The sequence below is a fragment of the Hemiscyllium ocellatum genome, chromosome 5, assembly GCF_020745735.1.
Source record: "Hemiscyllium ocellatum isolate sHemOce1 chromosome 5, sHemOce1.pat.X.cur, whole genome shotgun sequence".
Taxonomy (NCBI): Eukaryota; Metazoa; Chordata; class Chondrichthyes; order Orectolobiformes; family Hemiscylliidae; genus Hemiscyllium; species Hemiscyllium ocellatum.
Genome location: NC_083405.1, coordinates 138,621,401 through 138,643,246, shown reverse-complemented (window position 1 = coordinate 138,643,246; position 21,846 = coordinate 138,621,401). Strand labels below are relative to the sequence as shown.

Here is a 21,846-nt window from a genome sequence, read left to right as displayed (position 1 = left end):
CCGCACCCCCCCGATATCTTCATACCCGCACCGCACCCCACCCCGATATCTCCATACCCGCACCCCACCCCCCCGATATCTCCATACCCGCACCCCACCCCCCCGATATCTTCATACCGGCACCCCACCCCCCCGATATCTTCATACCGGCACCCCACCCCCCCGATATCTCCATACCCGCACCCCACCCCCCCGATATCTCCATACCCGCACCCCACCCCCCCGATATCTCCATACCCGCACCCCACCCCCCCGATATCTCCATACCCGCACCCCACCCCCCCGATATCTCCATACCCGCACCCCACCCCCCCGATATCTTCATACCCCTCTCTCTCCCCCGATATCTTCATACCCCCCGCGATCCCCCCGATATCTTCATACCCCCCGCGACCCCCCCGATATCTTCATACCTCCCCACGCCCCCCGATACCTTCATACCCCCACCCCCCGATATCTTCATACCCCCTCTCTCTCCCCCGATATCTTCATACCCCCTCTCTCTCCCCCGATATCTTCATACCCCCTCTCTCTCCCCCGATATCTTCATACCCACGCCCCCCCGATATCTTCATACCCCCCCGATATCTTCATACCCCCCCGATATCTTCATACCCCCTCTCTCCCCCCCGATATCTTCATACCCCCTCTCTCCCCCCCGATATCTTCATACCCCCTCTCTCCCCCCCGATACCTTCATACCCCCACCCCCCCGATACCTTCATACTCCCTCTCTCTCCCCCGATATCTTCATACCCCCTCTCTCCCCCCCGATATCTTCATACCCCCTCTCTCCCCCCCCGATATCTTCATACCCCCTCTCTCCCCCCCGATACCTTCATATCCCCACCCCCCCGATACCTTCATACTCCCTCTCTCTCCCCCGATATCTTCATACCCCCTCTCTCTCCCCCGATATCTTCATACCCCCTCTCTCTCCCCCGATATCTTCATACCCCCCCCCGATATCTTCATACACCCGAACCCCCCTGATATTTTCATAGCCCCCCCCCCCCCCTCCCGATATCTTCATACCCGTCCCAAAGAGCAGTGACCACCACAGGACATAATTTGCCAGTTGGGGATGAGTCAGTGTTTTGTTTTGAAACAGTCTGATTGTTATAAGGTTGCTGTTTGTGGGATCTTACTGTGTGGAAACGAGCTGACCATTTCCTGTGTTATAACCATGATGACCCTGTGAAAGGCTTCAGGAGATTGTGAAAAATGAGTCTCAGCCTTTAAACAGCACCAGCCCCTCTGTCCAAGCTTCAGTATCTTGCAGCCCCATCTTTATCTTGAGCTCCCTCAAAATAATTGTAATGATTAGTGAGTAACGAGTGATTGCGTGAGTTTGCCGTGTCATTGGTTCTCTGGGGTAGCAATGTTCTGGAATGTCCTCAGCAGCTGATCGCTGTCCTGGTGGGTTCCTGAAGATTTAACCGTCTGTCCACGTTGTGTTTCAGAACGCCACTGCCCGGGTGATGAAAGGTGATGAGGGTCCGAGTGAGGCGAGTTGGGCCAGTGGTGAGCTGACTCTGAGGAACGGCTCTGCCCTTCTGGCCACTGCTGTGGAACAGGACACCAAGGGGCTGGCCAGCAGAGAGGAGCCACCATCCGACCTGAGCAGGGAGAAAGCTCACCACACGCTGGCCGACCTGAAGAGGCAGCGGGCAGCCGCTAAGCTCCACAAGCAGCTTGTTCCTGAGGAGCAGCCGGTGAGAGAATCGGCTGAGAGTGTCGTGTCTCAGCCTCCAAACCAGAGCCCCCCCGAACAGAACTCCATCTACTTCACTGCAGCGAGCGGGGACCCCCCGCTGGTCAAATTCAAGGCTCCCGTGGAAGAGGCTCCAAGCGAGAAGTCTGGGCGATGCTGTAAGATGATGTAAAGCTGCGAGAGTCTGCGGTGGGACAGAGAGCCCCAGCAGGACAGCCTGGGATCCGATAAGGATCTGAATGTCCACACCTTGGGAGCCTGGTCTCTGAGCTCTGTCTGCTGCTTTAACCTGGACATTTCTGCTCTACAAATACTTTACTGTTTGGGCTGGATGGGGGTGGGGGAAGGGGAAGAAAGGCTTTGTTTCTATAAAAACACACCGTTCCCCCATTCCCTGCTCAGCACCAGCTGCTCTTGACTGCCAGAAACATTATGGAATACCTGCAAAAGGGTCCAGGGATCAGAGGTGTTTGTGCCTGTGGTACTCTGGAGCATTCGGGACGCAGGCAGCTCTCCAACTGCTTTATACCGACCAAGCAGCTGCTAGTGGAGGGGGGGGGGTCTGCTTCATTGATCTGCCTGCCTCTGGAGTACAGACCGCACAGCCCCCTCCATGCTGTTGCTGTGGTCAGTCTACCCCAGTCAGCACATGTACCTGAGGCACTGTTCCCTCACTCGCCGGAGTTACCCACTCCCCATACTACATTCCAGAAAGAGACTTCACCAGCAGCAGGCTGGCCCTGTCGACTCAGATGTCCTTTTACTGACGGGACTCCAGCTGGTTGGCTATCCAAATACAAAGCTTTGTGTGTATGGGTCTCGGCTTCATCAGACAGACAGTCTCACAGAGAGGCTGTAGATGGCCTGGTTAGAGAATCTTCAACAATTGCCCTTTTTAGGAGCACCTGGTTATGCAGAGTACAGTCTCCAGGAGTTTGCCCCCCTGTACGTAACCTGCACTGGGAGTGTAGAGAAAACATTACTCTGTGTCTAACTCCATGTTGTTCCTGCCCTGGGAGTGTTTGATGGGGGACAGTGTAGAGGGAGCTTTACTCTGTATCTAACCCCATGCTGACCCTGTCCTGGGAGGGTTTGATGGGGGACAGTTTAAGAATAAAACAATACAGCACAGGAACATGCCCTTCGGCCCATCAAGCCTGCGCTGACACATTTTGCCCTTCCATACTAAAACTGTCTTCCATTACAGGATCCATATCCCTCTATTCCCTTCCTATTCATGTATTTGTCCAGGTTCTTATTGAATGCTGCTATTGTGTCTGCTTCCGCCCCCTCCTCTGGCATCGTGTTCCACGCACTCACCATCTTTTGAGTGAAAAATCTGCCTCACACATCTGTTGTAAACTGTCCCCACCTCCCCCCCCCCCCCCCCCCCCCGCCCCCCAAAAACCTTGCACCTTGAGATTTTGTCCCTCAGTAAGTGTAAAGGAAGCTGTACTCTGTATCTAACCTTGTCTTGGGAGTGTTTGATGGGGGACAGTGTAGAGGAAGCTTTACTCTGTATCTAACCCCGTGCTGTCCCTGTCCTGGGGAGTGTTTGATGGGGGACAGTGTAGAGGGAGCTTTACTCTGTATCTAACCCAGTGCTGTTCCTGTCCTGGGGAGTGTTTGATGGGGGACAGTGTAGAGGGAGCTTTACCCTGTATCTAACCCTGTGTATGATGAGGAACAGTACCCAATGGAGTATTCCAGGTCCCATCCCTGACCTCAACCACCTGAGAAGCACAAATGACTTTTCTTAATTATTTTCAAAAAAAGTAATGTTAATAAATGTAATATATTCTGATACAAATGTGATTGGTGAAGCGTTGATGTTGTGGGTGCTCAGGGCAGTTTCTGCTCCTGGTGAAAGTATTCTCAATTTGAATAGGGTGAGCCTGTTCGGGTTTTGTTACTGATGGTGCCCATACTCTGTTTCCTAACTCTGTCCCCTCAGATATTACTGCCATTACCTTTCCTAGACCTTCAGAATATTATTGGCTTTCCTCTGTCAGATACACTAACACTGGCCACTTGGCCCTTCAGTGTGCCTCTGTCAGGATATACTTTTCCATTATCCAGCCTTCAATGCTATCCAACTCAGTACCTCCCCAAGGTTCATATTCAACCTGCCCTCTGGGCTCAGAGGTTTCTTATGACTGCATTTACTCATGACATCTTAGAATGTAGACCCGCACAGTGCAGGAACAGGCCCTTCGGCCCACCATCTGTGTGCTAGCCATGTTGCCATTCTAAACTAATCCCATCTTCTTGTACCTGCTCCATATCCCTCTGTTCCCTGCACGTTCATGTGCCTAAACGCCTCGAAACATTGTCATTGAATCGGATTCCACCACCTCCCCTGCCAGCTACCAGATCCCAACTCATCCTCACATGACCACTTCCATCTAGAAGGGCAACGTTAGCAGAAACATGGGAATACCACCCCCTGCAAATTCCCCTCCAAGCTGTTGTTATGGTTCTGTTCGCCGAGCTGGGAGTTTTTGTTGCAAACGTTTCGTCCCCTGTCTAGGTGACATCCTCAGTGCTTGGGAGCCTCCTGTGAAGCGCTTGTGTCATGTTTCCTTCAGCATTTATTGTGGCTTGAATCTGTCGCTTCCGGTTATCAGTTGCTGCCCGCTGCAGTGGCCGGTATATTGGGTCCAGGTCGATGTGTTTGTTGATAGAATCTGTGGATGAGTGACCGACCTGGACCCAATATACCGGCCACTGCAGCGGGCAGCTGGAACTGACAACCGGAAGCGGCAGAGACAAACCACTCTCAATGCCGGAGGAAACATCACAGAAGCGCTTCCCAGGAGGCTCCCAAGCACTGAGGATGTCACCTAGACAGGGGATGAAACGTCTGCAACACAAATTCCCAGCTCGGCGAACAGAACCACAATAACCAGCACCCGAGCTACAAATCTTCTCCCAAACTTTGATCCCCTCCAGGCCATCCTGACTTGGAAATAAAATTGCTGTTCCTTCAAAATCATGCAATTCCCTCCCTCAGGGACACTGTGGGTCTACCCACCAGCGCACGCACTGCAGTGATTCAAGATGGCAGCTCACCCCCACCTTCTCAAGGATAGCTCTGCACAGGCAATAAATACTGGGCCATGTCCTGGGAATGAAAAATAATCACATTGATAGCTACAGATGACCCACTTTTTTTTCGGGGGGGGGGGGGGGGGGAGAGTGTGAAGAGGATGGATAAAGAATGGGGAGAGAGGACCGGATTGCCACTCCTTTGTGTGACGTGCTGCCTCACCTTTCTGTGGGATGGACTGGCTCCTATATTAGTCAAAACAAACCCTCCCACATGGGACATTGACATCTCTGTCTGAATGTCCCGACTCCTGCCTCCTGGGTGTGACTCTGAGGGAGTCCATGTTACACGTTGGCACTGTGCCCCCTCTTGATCTTCATGTCCACAACTGAGGCAGCTGTGTGACTACAGAAGCCGTCACAGGTAAGCCTGGAATTCATGTGTTGAGTCGATGGAGCACCAACTCAAGGCGAGTCTCCATTCTCCTCATCACTCTAGCTTAGATAACAGACCAGACACAGCCATCAGCTTGTTTAATCATTTCTTACAGTACAAACTAGGTATTCAGACTCTGGCACAGTGCTCTTATTCCTATAGATATCAATTTGGAGGGGGAGGGGTGTGTGTGTGTGTGTGTGTGTGTGTGTGTGTGTGTTTTGACCGTTTGTAAAGTGTTATCAATGTTCCACCAGCCAGGCTGGGAGATGACCAGGACTGGAGGGTGCTGTCAGCTATAGCTGGACACATAGGAGTGCTCCAGGATGAAGTATTTCTGTGCAGAGTGGCGGAGGGTGATGAGGACATGTTGGATGGGATAGTTGTCAACGACAGAGGGGAAAGGATTGAGGTTGATCTTTGGCACCTTGAGTTTGATGTATCGGCCGATATCAAAAGTCAGCGATCCTGAGACAATGGGCGGCAGGTGGAGCTCTAGGGAACAAGCAGAAGATTAGAATTCACCCGAAACGATGCAGCCAGAGACATTACTAAAGCAGAAACTGTCTTCACAGAAAAATAACAAGAGGTCACGCTTTCAAGGTGAGAGCTGGAAAGTTTACGGGGATACACACGGCAAGTACCTCACACAGAGGGTGGTGGGCGTCTGGAACGTGTTGCCAGCAGAGGTGGTAGAGGCAGGCACGGTAGATGCGTCAGGACAGATTCATGAGCAAGTGGGGAGCAGAGGGATACAGATGCTTAGGAATTGGGCGATAGGTTTAGACAGTGGATTTGGATCAGCTCAGGCTTGGAGGGCCGAAGGGCCTGTTCCTGGGCTGTACATTTTCTTTGTTCTTTAAAACTTGAGATTTCCCGAATGAAGGGCTAGTGTACCTTCCCTGGGAGGGAAATAGAGGAAGGATGTACTGATTGGGCACCATTGCCCTTTTTGAGGTTACGCCTAGTTCAAAATGAGATTCTGTTTGTGGATGGACCCCCAGCCCAGGGCATTTGTATCTCACTGGCAATAAACCCATGTTTCAGGAGGAGCTGAGGGAGGGTGAAACCCTATACGTACAGAGTGCTGCCCATTCTGGGATAGGGCTACTGTGGTATTTACCTGGGGAAGTAGGCTGTGAGATCATTGCTAAAACCATGACTTCAGCTTGTTTATCTCAAACAGGAACATCAAGGACTGTTTCAGTTCAAAACCCATTCCCCTAATTATTTCTGTGTTAAAATAGTGGTTACAGAGGAGGAGCTAACTGCAAAGCTTTCATAGAGACTATACAGGAGGGATTAATGGTTTTGTTACCAAGTGGAATAAGGAATATTACCTAAATATATTAAAGACAACAGAAATACTTGTCCCTGTACTCAGAGTGGACTGGCACCCCACTACACATCCACACATAGCTGACAGAGGTGGTTAATGATAGACTGGTATAATGCACAGGAGAAGACTTAGTGTTTCGAATGGTTATGTCTATCAAGGAATTTCCTCTGTTTTGCCATCCAGTAAAGGTTTGACAACCTGTCAATCAATTCCCATTTTGCATCATTAATAAATAACTGGCATCGAAAAGTGGGCAGGTTCATCACTTACTTTCAAGCTGCTTTCTGGTCACAGTGGTCTCCCCTAGTCTCAGGAGAGCTCGGTCCCTACAGATGAGAGCAAACCACATGTTTAGTGAACAGTTGGACAGAGTCGAACTCCTGGGTTGGGTCAATCTCAGTGAGTCAACTCACCAAGAATGAGACAGATATCGGGGCAGTTTTATTCACATTTTCAATCAACGTATCAGACTTTCATGGAGAGGGAGCGCTGCGCTGTCGGAGGGTCGGTGCTGAGGGAGCGCCGCACTATCGGAGGGTCGGTGCTGAGGGAGCGCCGCACTGGCGGAGGGTCGGTGCTGAGGGAGCACCGCACTGTCGGAATATACAGCTTGAGTTGAAGCAACCTCTGATATGATGGGATTTACCCTGCAGTTTGACAAGGAGAAACTGGAATCAGATGTAACGGTTTTATAATTGTGTAAAGTTAACTACAAAGACATGAGAGAGGAGCTAGGCCGGGTTTGATTGGAAGGGGAGCTTCAGGAAAGATGGTGGAGCAGAACAGTAGGAGTGTCTGGGTATTTCGGGAGGCAGAGCAGAAATTTATCCTAAGGACCGAGAAACGTACAAAGGGGAGGATAAGGCAGCCATGGCTAACTGGGTAAGAACAATGACTGCAGATGCTGGAAACCAGATTCTGGATCAGTGGTGCTGGAAGAGCACAGCAGTTCAGGCAGCATCCAACGAGCAGCAAAATCGACGTTTCGGGCAAAAGCCCTTCATCAGGAATAAAGGCAGTGAGCCTGAAGGGTGGAGAGATAAGCTAGAGGAGGGTGGGGGTGGGGAGAAAGTAGCATGGAGTACAATAGGTGAGTGGGGGAGGGGATGAAGGTGATAGATCAGGGAAGAGGGTGGAGTGGATAGGTGGAAAAGGAGCTAGGCAGGTAGGACAAGTCCGGACAAGTCATAGGGACAGTGCTGAACTGGAAGTTTGAAACTAGGATGAGATGGGGGAAGGGGAAATGAGGAAACTGTTGAAGTCCACATTGATGCCCTGAGGTTGAAGTGTTCCGAGGCGGAAGATGAGGTGTTCTTCCTCCAGGTGTCGGGTGGTGAGGGAGCGGCGGTGGAGGAGGCCCAGGACCTCCACGTCCTGGCTAACTGGGACAATCAGGGAAGCATAAAGGGAAAAACATACAATGTGGTGAAGATCATTGGGAAACCAGAGGATTGGGAGGCCGTTTAAAAACCAGCAGAGGATGACTGAAGAAGCAATAATCAGGGGAGCAGATGGAATATGAGAGTAAGCTAGCTCGTAATATAAAAGAAGATTGCAAGAGTTTATTTTAGATATTTAAAAGGTAAGAGAGAGGTAAGAGTGGGCATTGAATTGCTGGAAAATGAGGCTGGAGGAGGAGGAATGAGGGAGGGTCAGTGCCTAGTTAGTGTCGCACTGTCAGAGGGTCAGCGCTGAGGGAGCACTGCACTGTCGGAGGGTCAGTGCTGAGGGAGTGCCGCACTGTCGGAGGGTCAGCGCTGAGGGAGCGCCGCACTGTCGGAGGGTCAGTGCTGAGGGAGCGCCGCACTGTCGGAGGGTCAGTGCTGAGGGAGCACCGCACTGTTGGAGGGTCAGCGCTGAGGGAGCGCTGCACTGTCAGAGGGTCAGTGCCTAGGGAGTGCCGCACTGTCAGAGTGTCAGCGTCTAGGCGGTGCCGCACAGTCGGAGGATCAGTGCTGAGGGAGCACTGCACTGTCGGAGGGTGAGTGCTGAGGGAGCGCCGCACTGTCGGAGGGTGAGTGCTGAGGGAGTGGGCACTGTCGGAGGGTCAGTGCTGAGGGAGCGCCGCACTGTCGGAGTGTCAGTGCTGTTGATAGTATTTTTAATTGGGGGAGGCAATGGCCTAGTGGTATTACCGCTGGGATGTTAATCCAGAGACCCAGGTAATGTTCTGGGGACCATGGCAGCGAATGGAATTTGAATTCAATAAAAGTCTGGAGTTAAGAATCTAATGATGACCATGAATCCATTGTCGATTGTTGGAAACCCCCATCTGGGTCACTAAAGTCCTTTAGGGAAGGGATCTGCCATCCTCACCAGGTCAGGCCTACACGTGACTCCAGACCCACAGCAATGCAGTTGACTCTTAACAACCCTCTGGGAAATTAGGGAGGGACAATAAATGCTGCTGAGCCAGCGATGCCCTCATCCCATGAATGAATAAAGGGGAAAAAATAGTATCAGCGGGGCATGTGGGTTCAAACTGGCCAAGGTCCTGTGGGTCAACCTACAGCACATGGACTGCAGTGGTTCAGGAAGGCAGCTCACCCCCACCCCCTCAAGGAGCAACTAGGGACAGGCAATAAATCCTGGCCTTGCCAGTGGTGCCCATGTCACTGAATGAAGTTTTGACAATCCCACTCCAACAGTTGGTAGTGCTTAATATTGTCAATTATTGTAAAAAGCCCCTTCTGGCTCACTAACGACCTTTCGGGAGGGAAATATGCCATCCTTACCTCCAGAGCCACACCAATGTGGTTGACTGCAGTCTGACTTAGCCCCAGCAGGGCACTAGTTCATGGGGCAATTAGATTAGATTTTTTAGATTAGACTTACAGTGTGGAAACAGGCCCTTCGGCCCAACAAGTCCACACCGACCCGCCGAAGCGCAACCCACCCATATCCCTACCCCTACATTTACCCCTTACCTAACACTACGGGCAATTTAGCATGGCCAATTCACCTGACCCGCACATCTTTGTGACTGTGGGAGGAAACCGGAGCACCCGGAGGAAACCCACGCAGACACGGGGAGAACGTGCAAACTCCACACAGTCAGTCGCCTGAGTCGGGAATTGAACCCGGGTCTACAGGCGCTGTGAGGCAGCAGTGCTAACCACTATGCCACCGTGCCGCCCTTAAATGCCCTTAGGGATGGGCATTAACCGACCCAGCCAGCAACTCACACATCCGATGATAAAAATAAAGAAAACAAAGTGCCCGTAACTCAGGTCTCGGGGCAACATGTGGTTGTGGGGGGTGGTGATCTGTGGGATTATTCCCCGTGTTGGCCTTCAGGTCAATCTCAGATTGTCAGACCACACCTAGGTCCTGCCCTTGTGACCCACACTCATTCAGATCCATGGAACCGGGCTGGTTACACTGTCCCTGATCCTATCCCATTGCCCACTCCCCACCATTCCCCCCCCCACTTGCTGACCTCTGGATCTTGGGCAGGAAGAGCACCGTGTTCATCATCTTCTCCCTGTTCCTCTGGGATCTGGCAGCTTCCTCGCTTTCTGCTGCTATTAACTCCTTGAGTTTGTTCTGGAGTTGGAGTTCCGAGAAATAATTCACGGTCTCAATGGGACGAAGCTGTTCCAGTGATCCCGACTGGAGACCCTCTGGAATCCTGATGGTGGTTGGTTGATTGGGATCCACTTTTCTTGGCTGCCATCGGAAAGATTGTTTCAGAAATGGTTAATAACGAATATTTTTCTTTCCCCTCAATTGTCTTCCTTCGAAAAGTACTCCCCTCACCTGCAGCACCAGTCTGCCTCAAAATGTCCCTCCCAGCTCCAAACTTCTCCTTGTTCTTACAGGGGATGTTGGCAACTCATAAAATAGACCTGACACCCAGACTCTAATCCCTATCTGACCCCTAAACCCAGCCTCTAATCTCCATCTGAACCCCAAAACCAGTTTCTAATCCCCATCTGACCCCCAAACCCAGAGCTAATCCCCATCTGACCCCCAGACCCAGCCTCTAATCCCCATCTGACCCCCAAACCCAGCCTCTAATCCCCATCTGACCCCCAAACCCAGAGCTAATCCCCATCTGACCCCAAACCCAGCCTCTAATCCCCATCTGACCCCCAAACCCAGCCTCTAATCCCCATCTGAACCCCAAACCCAGCCTCTAATCCCCATCTGACCCCCAAACCCAGCCTCTAATCCCCATCTGACCCCCAAACCCAGAGCTAATCCCCATCTGAACCCCAAACCCAGAGCTAATCCCCATCTGAACCCCAAACCCAGCCTCTAATCCCCATCTGAACCCCAAACCCAGAGCTAATCCCCATCTGACCCCCAAACCCAGCCTCTAATCCCCATCTGAACCCCAAACCCAGAGCTAATCCCCATCTGACCCCAAACCCAGCCTCTAATCCCCATCTGAACCCCAAACCCAGAGCTAATCCCCATCTGAACCCCAAACCCAGCCTCTAATCCCCATCTGAACCCCAAACCCAGAGCTAATCCCCATCTGACCCCAAACCCAGCCTCTAATCCCCATCTGAACCCCAAACCCAGCCTCTAATCCCCATCTGGCCCCCAAACCCAGCCTCTAATCCCCATCTGAACCCCAAACCCAGCCTCTAATCCCCATCTGAACCCCAAACCCCTCACTAATCTCCATCTGGTCCCCAAATTCAGCCTCTAATCCCCAAATCCAGCTTTTAATCCCCATTTGATCTCCAAACCAGCCTCTAATCTCCACCAACCCCCACATCCAGCTGCTAATCCCCATCTGAACCCCAAAATCAGCATCAAACCCTAAACCACCCAGCTATCGGGCCCCCACCCAACCATGTACCTACAAACTCACCGTTGCACCATCATAAACAATCTCCATGTCTTCTGGTCCCCATATGAACCCCAAACCTTAACTTCGCATGAACTGCAACAGCTGTCCCTCAGGTCTGCAGTCACACACATGAACCCCATAATGTGCCAGAAAAAACACCATGTTGGGACTCCTCCAGTCCCCACCAAAAGCTTCAATCCTCATTCCCCCAACACAAGGAAACCCAATGTCCTCATCCCGATCAGACCCTGGCTCCTCCCAGAATCTCACTGAGTTTAGTGGGATTGAGAGGGGGTTAAAACTGACCACATGGTGATGCTAATCCAAGGGGGTTATAGAGTCTGAGTCACAGCCTGCTGTGTCCCCCATACTAACCAAAGCTCCAGGGCTGACTGAGGGGGTAGGAGTTTGTGGAACTGATATCGTCCCTCTCAGGGTTTTCCCCTTCTTCAGTGACTTCAGTGCTGTTCGGACATGCTCCTGTGGAAGGAAGGAGAGGATGATCCACCACTTTATTCAGCATTATCCAACCATGAAACATTAAAGCAGAAGGAGGCCATTCTGCCCATTGAGTCTGCTTTGCTCTTCAATGAGATCATGGCTAATCTGATCACCCTCAATTTTACACTCCTGCCCTTTTCCCCATAACCCTCCATTCCCCTTCCAAGTTAAACATCTGCGTCTCTCAGCCTTCAGTATACTGTATATACTGTTGCTTACAGCCTTGGCAGCTCTCTGTGAGAAAGAATTCCAAAGATTCACTTATACACGTAATGGTAAGGTCCTGGGGGAGTGTTGCTGAACAAAGAGACCTTGAAGTGCAGGTTCATAGCTCCTTGAAAGTAGAGTCGCAGGTAGATAGGATAGTGAAGGCTGCGTTTGGTATGCTTTCCTTTATTGGTCAGAGTATTGAGTACAGGGGTTGGGAGGTCATGTTGTGGCTGTACAGGACATTGGTTAGGCCACTGTTGGAATATTGTGTGCAATTCTGTTCTCCTTCCTATTGGAAAGATGTTGTGAAACTTGAAAGGGTTCAGAAAAGATTTACGAAGATGTTGTTTTAAGGGTTGGAGGATTTGAGCTACAGGGAGAGGCTGAACAGGCTGGGGCTGTTTTCCCTGGAGCGTCAGAGGCTGACGGGTGACCTTATAGAGGTTTATAAAATCATGAGGTGTACGGATAGGGTAAATAGACAAAGTCTTTTCCCTGGAGTGGGCGAGTCCAGAACTAGAGGGCATAGGTTTAGGGTGAGAGGGGAAAGATATAAAAGAGACCTAAGGGGCAACTTTTTCACGCAGAGGGTGGTATGTGTATGGAATGAGCTGCCAGAGGAAGTGGTGGAGGCTGGTACAATTGCAACATTTAAGAGGCATTTGGATGGGTATGTGAATAGGAAGGGTTTGGAGGGATATGGGCCGGGTGCTGGCAGGTGGGACTAGATTGGGTTGGGATATCTGGTCGGCATGGATGGGTTGGACCGAAGGGTCTGTTTCCATGCTGTACATCTCTATGACTCTCTGACTCTGAGAAAAGAAATTCCTCCTCATCTGTGTCTTAAATGTGTGACTCCTTACTATGAGATGATGTCCTCTGGTCCCAGACTCTCCCACAAAGGGGGGCACCACTTTTCCACATCTCCCTCGTCAACTCCCCTAAGATTCCTGTGTTTCAATAAAGCAGCCTTTTGGTTCTTTCAAACTCCAGTGATTACAGGCCCAACCTACTCAATGTCCCCCTGGTCTTGATTAGTCGAGTGAACCTTCTCTGGACTGCCCCCAATGCCTTAGATAAATACCTTCAACTAGCCCCGATAACTTCAGGCTGGTCACCTAACCACAGTGATGGTCAAATTCTTGAAGGACATTCTCAGGGTCAAACTGAGACATCGTGTAGAAGGACACAGATGGATTACTGTTTATTAACAGGATTTTATTAACAGGAGTTTATAACAGGAAGCCAGAGCTGTCAGATTTCACTAAGTTTGAATGAACATTCTTAATTAGGTAACACATCGGGCAGGAACAGTAGGTTTTGTGGGGCAGTGGGCAGTGACCCAGCCTCTGAGCCAGGACTTGATGGAAGGTGTGTTAATTGTGTGGACTGACAGACTGATAATGGCAGGTAGTGAGGGTCTCCTGGCCAGAAGTGAGTACTGCAGCTGCTGGAGATTACAGTCTGGATTAGATTAGATTAGATTAGATTAGACTTACAGTGTGGAAACAGGCCCTTCGGCCCAACAAGTCCACACCGACCCGCCGAAGCGAAACCCACCCATACCCCTACATTACCTCTTACCTAACACTACGGGCAATTTAGCATGGCCAATTCACCTGACCCGCACATCTTTGTGACTGTGGGAGGAAACCGGAGCACCCGGAGGAAACCCACGCAGACACGGGGAGAACGTGCAAACTCCACACAGTCAGTCGCCTGAGTCGGGAATTGAACCCGGGTCTTCAGGCGCTGTGAGGCAGCAGTGCTAACCACTGTGCCACCGTGCCGCCCACTACATTCTTGGACATGGATTAGAGTGGTGCTGCAAATGTGTTGCTGGTCAAAGCACAGCAGGTTAGGCAGCATCTCAGGAATAGAGAATTCGACGTTTCGAGCATAGCTGTGATCTCCAGCATCTGCAGACCTCATTTTTTACTTAGAGTGGTGCTGGAAAAGCACAGCAGGTCAGGCAGCATCCGAGGAGCAGGAGAAGCGACGTTTTGGGCAAAAGCCCTTCAACCAATTTTCTTGCTCCTCAGATGCTGCCTGACCTGCTGTGCTTTTCCAGCACCACTCTAAAACTCAGAGTTTCTTGGTTAACCAGCCTTGATGTGTGAGTGACCCTTCTGGGTATAGCCACCAACAGGGAAACACTTTCAGGAAAGCTGATGTAAATAAGTGCTCTATTATAAGTGCTCTAAAGAAGGGCACCAATATCCTGGGGGGTAGGTTTGCTAGCACTCTTCGGGGGGTTTTAAACTAGTTTGGCAGGGGGATGGGATCTGGACTTGTAGTCCAGCAAGGAAGCTAGCTGTTTGTCAGGATGTCCAAGAATGTAGGGAGGCTGTGGAGAAGGTAGCACTGACAGGGAATACTTGCGGACACAGAGATGGGCTCAAGTGTGTATACTTCAACGCAAGGAGTATCAGAAATAAGGTGGGTGAACTTAAGGCGTGGATCGGTACCTGGGACTACAATGTTGTGGCCATCACAGAAACATGGATAGATGAGGGACAGGAATGGTTGTTGGAGGTTCCTGGTTACAGAAGTTTCAGTAAGATTAGGGAGGGTGGTAAAAAAGGAGGGGGGGTGGCATTGCTAATTAGAAATGGTATAACGGCTGCAGAAAGGCAGTTTGAGGGGGATCTGCCTTTGGAGGTAGTATGGGCTGAAGTCAGAAATAGGAAAGGAGCAGTCACCTTGTTGGGTGTTTACCATAGGCCCCCCAATAGCAGCAGAGATGTGGAGAAACAGATTGGGAAACAGATTTTGGAAAGGTGCAGAAGCCACAGGGTCGTAGTCATGGGCGACTTCAACTTCCCAAATATTGATTGGAAGCTCTTTAGATCAAGTAGATTGGATGGGGCGGTGTTTGTGCAGTGTGTCCAGGAAGCTTTTCTAACTCAGTATGTAGGTTGTCCAACCAGAGGGGAGGCCATATTGGATTTGGTACTCGGTAATGAACCGGGACAAGTGATGGGCTTGTTAGTGGGTGAACATTTTGGTGATGGTGACCACAATTCTGTGACTTTCACCTTGGTTATGGAGAGAGATAGGTGCGCACAACAGGGTAGGTTTTACAATTGGGGGAAGGGAAATTACGATGCTGTAAGACAGGATCTGAGGAGCATAAGTTGGGAGCATAGGCTGTCAGGGAAGGATGTGGTGGAAATGTGGAACATTTTCAAGGAGCAGATACGACGTGTCCTTGATATGTATGTACCTATCAGGCAGGAAAGAAATGGTCGTGTGAGGGAGCCTTGGTTGACGAGGGAGGTTGAATGTCTAGTAAAGAGGAAGAGGGAGGCTTACATAAGGTTGAGGAAATGGGGTTCCGACAGAGCAGTGGAGGGATACAGGATAGCCAGAAGGGACCTGAAGAAAGGGATTAGGAGAGCTAAGAGAGGGCATGAAAAATCCTTGGTGGATAGGATCAAGGATAACCCCAAGGCATTTTATGTGAGAAACATGAGAATGACGAGAACGAGGGTAGGTCTGATCAAGGACAGGAGTGGGAGATTGTGTATTGAGTCGGAAGAGATAGGAGAGGTCTTGAATGAGTACTTTTCTTCAGTATTTACGAACGAGAGGGACCGTATTGTTGAAGAGGAGTGTGTGAAACGGACTGGTAAGCTAGAAGAGATACTTGTTAGGAAGGAAGATGTGTTGGACATTTTGAACAACTTGAGGATAGACAAGTCCCCCGGGCCTGACGGGATATATCCTAGGATTATGTGGGAAGCAAGAGAGGAGATTGCAGTACCGTTGGCAATGATCTTTTCATCTTCACTGTCAACAGGGGTGGAACCAGGGGACTGGAGAGTAGCGAATGTTGTGCTCCTGTTCAAAAAAGGGAATAGGGATAACCCCGGGAATTACAGGCCAGTTAGTCTTACTTCTGTGGTAGGCAAAGTAATGGAAAGGGTACTGAGGGATAGGATTTATGAGTATCTGGAAAGACACTGCTTGATTAGGGACAGCCAGCACGGATTTGTGAAGGGTAGGTCTTGCCTTACAAGTCTTATTGAATTCTTTGAGGAGGTGACCAAGCATGTGGATGAGGGTAGAGCAGTGGATGTAGTGTACATGGATTTTAGTAAGGCATTTGATAAGGTTCCCCATGTAGGCTTATGCGGAAAGTCAGGAGGCATGGGATAGAGGGAAACTTGGCCAATTTGGTCGCCTCACTTTAGGAAAGATGTGGAAGCTTTGGAGAGGGTGCAGAGAAGATTTACCAGGATGTTGCCTGGAATGGAGAATAGGTCGTACGAGGACAGGTTGAGAGTTCTCGGCCTTTTCTCGTTGGAACGGCGAAGGATGAGGGGTGACTTGATAGAGGTTTATAAGATGATCAGGGGAATAGATAGAGTAGACAGTCAGAAACTTTTTCCCCAGGTACAACAGAGTGTTACAAGGGGACATAAATTTAAGGTGAAGGGTGGAAGGTATAGGGGAGATGTCAGGGGTGGGTTCTTTACCCAGAGAGTGGTGGGGGCATGGAATGCGCTGCCCGTGGGAGTGGTAGAGTCAGAATCATTGGCGACCTTTAAGCGGCAATTGGATAGGTACATGGATGGGTGCTTAATCTAGGATAGATGTTCGGCACAACATCGTGGGCCGAAGGGCCTGTTCTGTGCTGTATTGTTCTATGTTCTATGTTCTATTCATAGCGCCAGAGACCTGGGTTCGATTCTAGCCTCTGGTGAATGAGTTTAGGGTGGCTCAGTGGTTAGCACTGCTGTCTCACAGCACCAGGGTGCCAGATTCAATTCCACCCTCCGGCAACTGTCTGTGTGGAGTTTGCACATTCTCCCTGTGTCTGCGTGGGTTTCCTCTGGTTTCCTCCCACAGTACAAGCATGTGCAGGTCAGGTGAATTGGACATGCTAAATTGCCCATAGTGTACATTAGTCAGAGGGAAATGGGTCTAGGTGGGTTACTCTTCGGAGGGTCAGTGTGGACTGGTTGGGCTGAAGGGCCTGTTTCTGCACTGTAGGGAATCTAATTTTAAAAATCTAATCTGTGTTACACGTGTTGAGACACGGAATGTCTTCTGAAGTGCAGCACGTCAGGTCAATGTATGTTTAGATCAATTGTTGAGAGGATGATGGAAGGGGGTATGAAATGTGGGCCGGAATATAACGAAAGCTGGACACTGTAGGTGGATGGACTGGTCAGGCAAGCAAATGGGAAATGAAATTTGACCCAGAGAAGTGAGAGTTGATGCAGGTCAAGTGGGACGAAGGATCACACAATGGATGGGAGGAGACAGAGAGGTGTAGAGGGAGTGAGGGATCTTGGAGTTAATGTCTACAAATCCCTGAAGGCAGCAGGAGAGGTTTACCAAGTGTGTTCCATTATTGGCAGAGACAGAGACTGTTAAAGCAGGGGTCTGCATGAGGAAATAAAATGGGAGTAGGCCCCAGAACTCTTCCAGAACTGAATAAAATACTAGTTAGATCACAGCTAGAGTACTGTGCACAGTGCTGTTCACTGACATGTGATCCACAAGAGAGTACAAAGGAGATGAGGCCTGAGGAACAGGCCATTCTGCCCCTTAAGTCTGTTCCACCATTTAACCGGATCAGGGCTGATCCTCTCCAAACCGTTAACTCCCTCGTCTTTAACTCAGCCTTGAGTAAAATCAATTACTATACACACACACACACACACGCGCGCACACACGCACGTGCACACTCACACTCACACAGGGCAGGTATCCTGTGGAGTTGGGAAGGAGCAATGATTTTGTTAAAACAAGATTTTGAAGGAACTGGATACGATTAATACCAGGAGGATACTTACTCCTGTAAACAAAGCTAAAATTTGGGGCATGTTTTAAAAGGGGGACTATTATGGATGTGGATGTAGGTTTGCTCACTGAGCTGGAAGGTTCATTTCCAGACGTTTTGTCACCTACTCGGTAACATCTTCAGTGAGCCTCTGGACGAAGCACTGCTGATAATTCCTGCTTTCTATTTATATGTTTGGGTTGGTGATGTCATTTCCTGTTATTTTTCTCAGTGGGTGGTAGATGGGGGTCTAACTTGATGTGTTATTATTTTTAATAACTATTATTTTTAAACTGAGTTGAGGAGAGATTTCCTCTCTTTCCTCAGGTGCTGGACTCCTCTTCCAAAAAAGGTAGTTGGCCAGTGGTTGCTCCAGATCAGCCGTGCTCATATTGAACAGCAGAGCAGGCTCAAAGGGCCGAATGGCCTCCTCCTCCAATTCAGAAATGGCACATTTCGCACAACTTGGTCAAGCTTGGTTCACAATAACGTAGTTGTTGACGGCCGAATCAATGACCCCCTGATAACCGATTGATCATTCACTGCCACGCGCTACCTACCCCCACCGCCCCCCAACCTGTTACCTTGAATTTCCGAGTCCATTTCTTGAGCCAGGTGCTGCTTAAATGCCGGAGTTTTTCCTTGCTGGAGCTCTTGGCCTCGTCAAAGGCGATCCACGAATTTATCTCCGTCTCAAAGAAATTGTGAGGATCGATCAACCCAATGTCAGCAAGGAGCAGCATGATGCTGTTTCTGGGATGAAAACCAAGGCGAGACCAGAGAACAGTGAATGGGCTCTTTACTCTTTTGGTAAACTCAACATTGGCTCACGGGTGTGTCCCTGGACTAGTTAATCTAGACACCCAGGGGGGACAGGTTCAAATCCCACCATATTTACCATTATTTAATAAAATCTGGAATTGAAAGCTAGTCTCCGTGGTAGCGACTCTGATCAGTTGCTATAAAACTCCACCTGGTTCCCTAATGTCCTTTGGAGAAGGAAACTGCTATTCCTACCTGGTCTGACCTACACGTGACTCCAGACCCACAGGTTGTGGTGGCATGAAGGGGTGAAGGGTCGTGGCTGAGGGAACAGTCTCTTCAGAGGGAAAAGCACAGTTTTTTGGAAGTTTGGAAGAGTTTGGAAGTTTGTGGAAACGATGGAGAAGGATAATTCCATTGCAGGCGGAGGTTGTTCGGGAAGGACTGAGGGAGCTGGGGTAGATATGGGTAATGGCCCTGTCAGCCACAGTGGGGGGAGAGATCAATTCTGGGAACAGCCTGGTGGAAGGTGACATCATCAGGAGAATTTGGGAGAATGGAATGGAATCCGCGCAGGAAGCAGGGTGTGAAGAGCAGCCTGTTCAAGTTGGTGGGTTTGTAATGAAACCGAAACTCAGAACCTGAGGAAGGGAACATTGTACTGAGATGGACCAGGTGAAAATTGGAAATATTGTCAATTACTTCACTTCCAGGTGGGGACAGGAAGCAGCGCTGATACACAAGTCAAGATATTGAAAAACGAGATGACAGCTGGGAGCCATGTGGGTGCACCTTTTATTCGGTGAGAGTGAGTAATGTTGAAAGGCAGATTGTTCAAAGTGAGAATGATGACCGTCTGATGGATCAGGGTGGTTGTGGACAGAGCCATAGAGTCACAGAGATGTACAGCACGGAAACAGACCCTTCCGTCCAACCCGTCCATGCCAACCAGATATCCCAACCCAATCTAGTCCCACCTGCCAGCACCCGGCCCATATCCCTCCAAACCCTTCCTATTCATATACCCATCCAAACGCCCCTTAAATGTTGCAATTGTACCAGCCTCCACCACTTCATCTGGCAGCTTATTCCATACACTTACCACCCTCTGTGTGGGACATTTGCCCCTTAGGTCCCTTTTATATCTTTCTCCTCTCACCCTAAACCTATGGCCCCCTAGTTCTGGACTCCCCGACCCCAGGGAAAAGACTTTGTCAACTTATTTGGCTGTAACAGACTGCTCCTTATTTTGAGGTATTTTAGGTGTTGGAGGTGATTTCCCAGAATTCCTGGAGCAGCGATTACTGGTTTATATGCTGTTGCATGTTTTTTTCTCCAAAGTTCCAAAACAAAGTCAAAACAGCAGCACTTTTGAAAGGGAGAGGAACAGACAAAGGAAGTACATGTGAGGTCAGTGCTGGAGAGAGGGAGAGAGAGAGAGAGAGAGGGAGAGAAGCCCACATTGCTAACTGACACAGCAGTGAACATGCACAGTTACTGCTTTTGCTGTTTGAATTCATGTATTGCTGGAAATCGGAGTGTGTTTGGGAAAACTTAACAAACAGTGAAATTCATAACTGATCTTTGAGGAACCTGTTTGGGAGAGGTCACAGCACAGAAACAGATAAGTGAACACTTTTAAGTATAGCCTTGCTGTAAATCTACAATAGTGAGTAGAGTGGGCTCTTTCTTGATTAAATGCTTTATTGAGATACGTCTCTGAAGTCACAACTATTAAGTTAGTCTGTAGCAGTGTTTTGTAGAGGAATAAGACAGTGCTATTTTCTGGATCTGTAGATTGAAAGAAGCAAAAATGGCCCTTAGTAGAGTGATATGGTGGGGAATTTACAGGAGTTAAGGGGTGCGATAGATGGCAGTTATAGGGAGGGAGAAAAGCCGCAGATGCTGTCAGGTAGATAGGTTAACTCCAGGAGGGATAGGCGGGTGGTGCAGGAGTCTTCTGTGGCTATCCCCATCTCAAACAGTTATGCTGTTTTGGAAAATGGATGGGACAATGGACTCTCAGGGAATGTAGCATGAACAGCCAAGTTTCTGGTACTGAGACAAGCTTTAATGTAATGAGGGGTACGTCGGGTTCCAAGAGATTGACTGTGTTGGGGGATTCTCTAGTCCGAGGTACAGACAGATGTTTCTGTGGCCAGCAGCGAGAAATCAGAATGGTGTGTTGTTTCCCTGATGCCAGGATCAAGGATGTCTCAGAGAGGGTGCAGAGTGTTCTCAAGGGGGAGAGGGTACAGCAGGAGGTCATTGTACACATTGGAACCAATGACATAGGAAGGGAAAAGGTTGAGACTCTGAAGGGAGAATACAGAGAGTTATGCAGGAATTTTAAAAGGAGGTCCTTGAGAGTAGTAATATCTGGATTACTCCCGGTGCTATGAGCTAGTAAGGGCAGGAATAGGAGGATAGAACAGATGAATACATGGCTGAGGAGCTAGTGTATGGGAGAAGGATTCACATTTTTGGATCATTGGAATTTCTTCTGGGGTAGAGGTGACCTGTATAAGGAGGACGGATTGCACCTAAATTAGAAGGGGACTAATATACTGGCAGGGAAATTTGCTAGAGCTGCTCAGGAAGATTTAAACTAGTAAGGTGGAGGGGTGGGACCCAGGGAGATAGTAAGGAAAGAGATCAATCTGAGACGGGTACAGTTGAGAACAGAAGTGAGTCAAACAGTGAGGGCAGGCAGGGACAAGGTAGGACTAATAAATTAAACTGCATTTATTTCAATGCAAGGGGCCTAACAGGGAAGGCAGATGAACTCAGGGCATGGTTAGGAACATGGGACTGGGATATCATAGCAATTACAGAAACATGGCTCAGGGATGGACAGGACTGGCAGCTTAATGTTCCAGGATACAAATGCTACAGGAAGGATAGAAAGGGAGGCAAGAGAGGAGGGGGAGTGGCGTTTTTGATAAGGGATAGCATTACAGCTGTGCCGAGGGAGGATATTTCCGGAAATACATCCAGGGAAGTTATTTGGGTGGAACTGAGAAATAAGAAAGGGATGATCACCTTATTGGGATTGTATTATAGACCCCCCAATAGTCAGAGGGAAATTGAGAAACAAACTTGTAAGGAGATCTCAGTTATCTGTAAGTATAATAGGGTAGTTATGGTAGGGGATTTTAACTTTCCAAACATAGACTGGGACTGCCATAGTGTTAAGGGTTTAGATGGAAAGGAATTTGTTAAGTGTGTACAAGACAAT

General features: G+C 49.5%; 1 protein-coding gene across 5 annotated transcripts in view; it reads left to right on the top strand.

Moving 5' to 3' along the window:
* ppp1r16a (protein phosphatase 1, regulatory subunit 16A) overlaps positions 1–3,524 on the top strand; it is an 84,196-nt gene extending 80,672 nt beyond the window's left edge. For all 5 annotated transcript variants that reach the window (XM_060825256.1, XM_060825255.1, XM_060825258.1 and 2 more), the window contains one exon: positions 1,464–3,524. In XM_060825256.1, coding sequence (XP_060681239.1) covers positions 1,464–1,886 — 423 coding nt within the window. In that variant the 3' untranslated portion in view covers positions 1,887–3,524. The remainder of the gene's footprint in view (positions 1–1,463) is intronic.
* Positions 3,525–21,846: the final 18,322 nt, after the last annotated feature.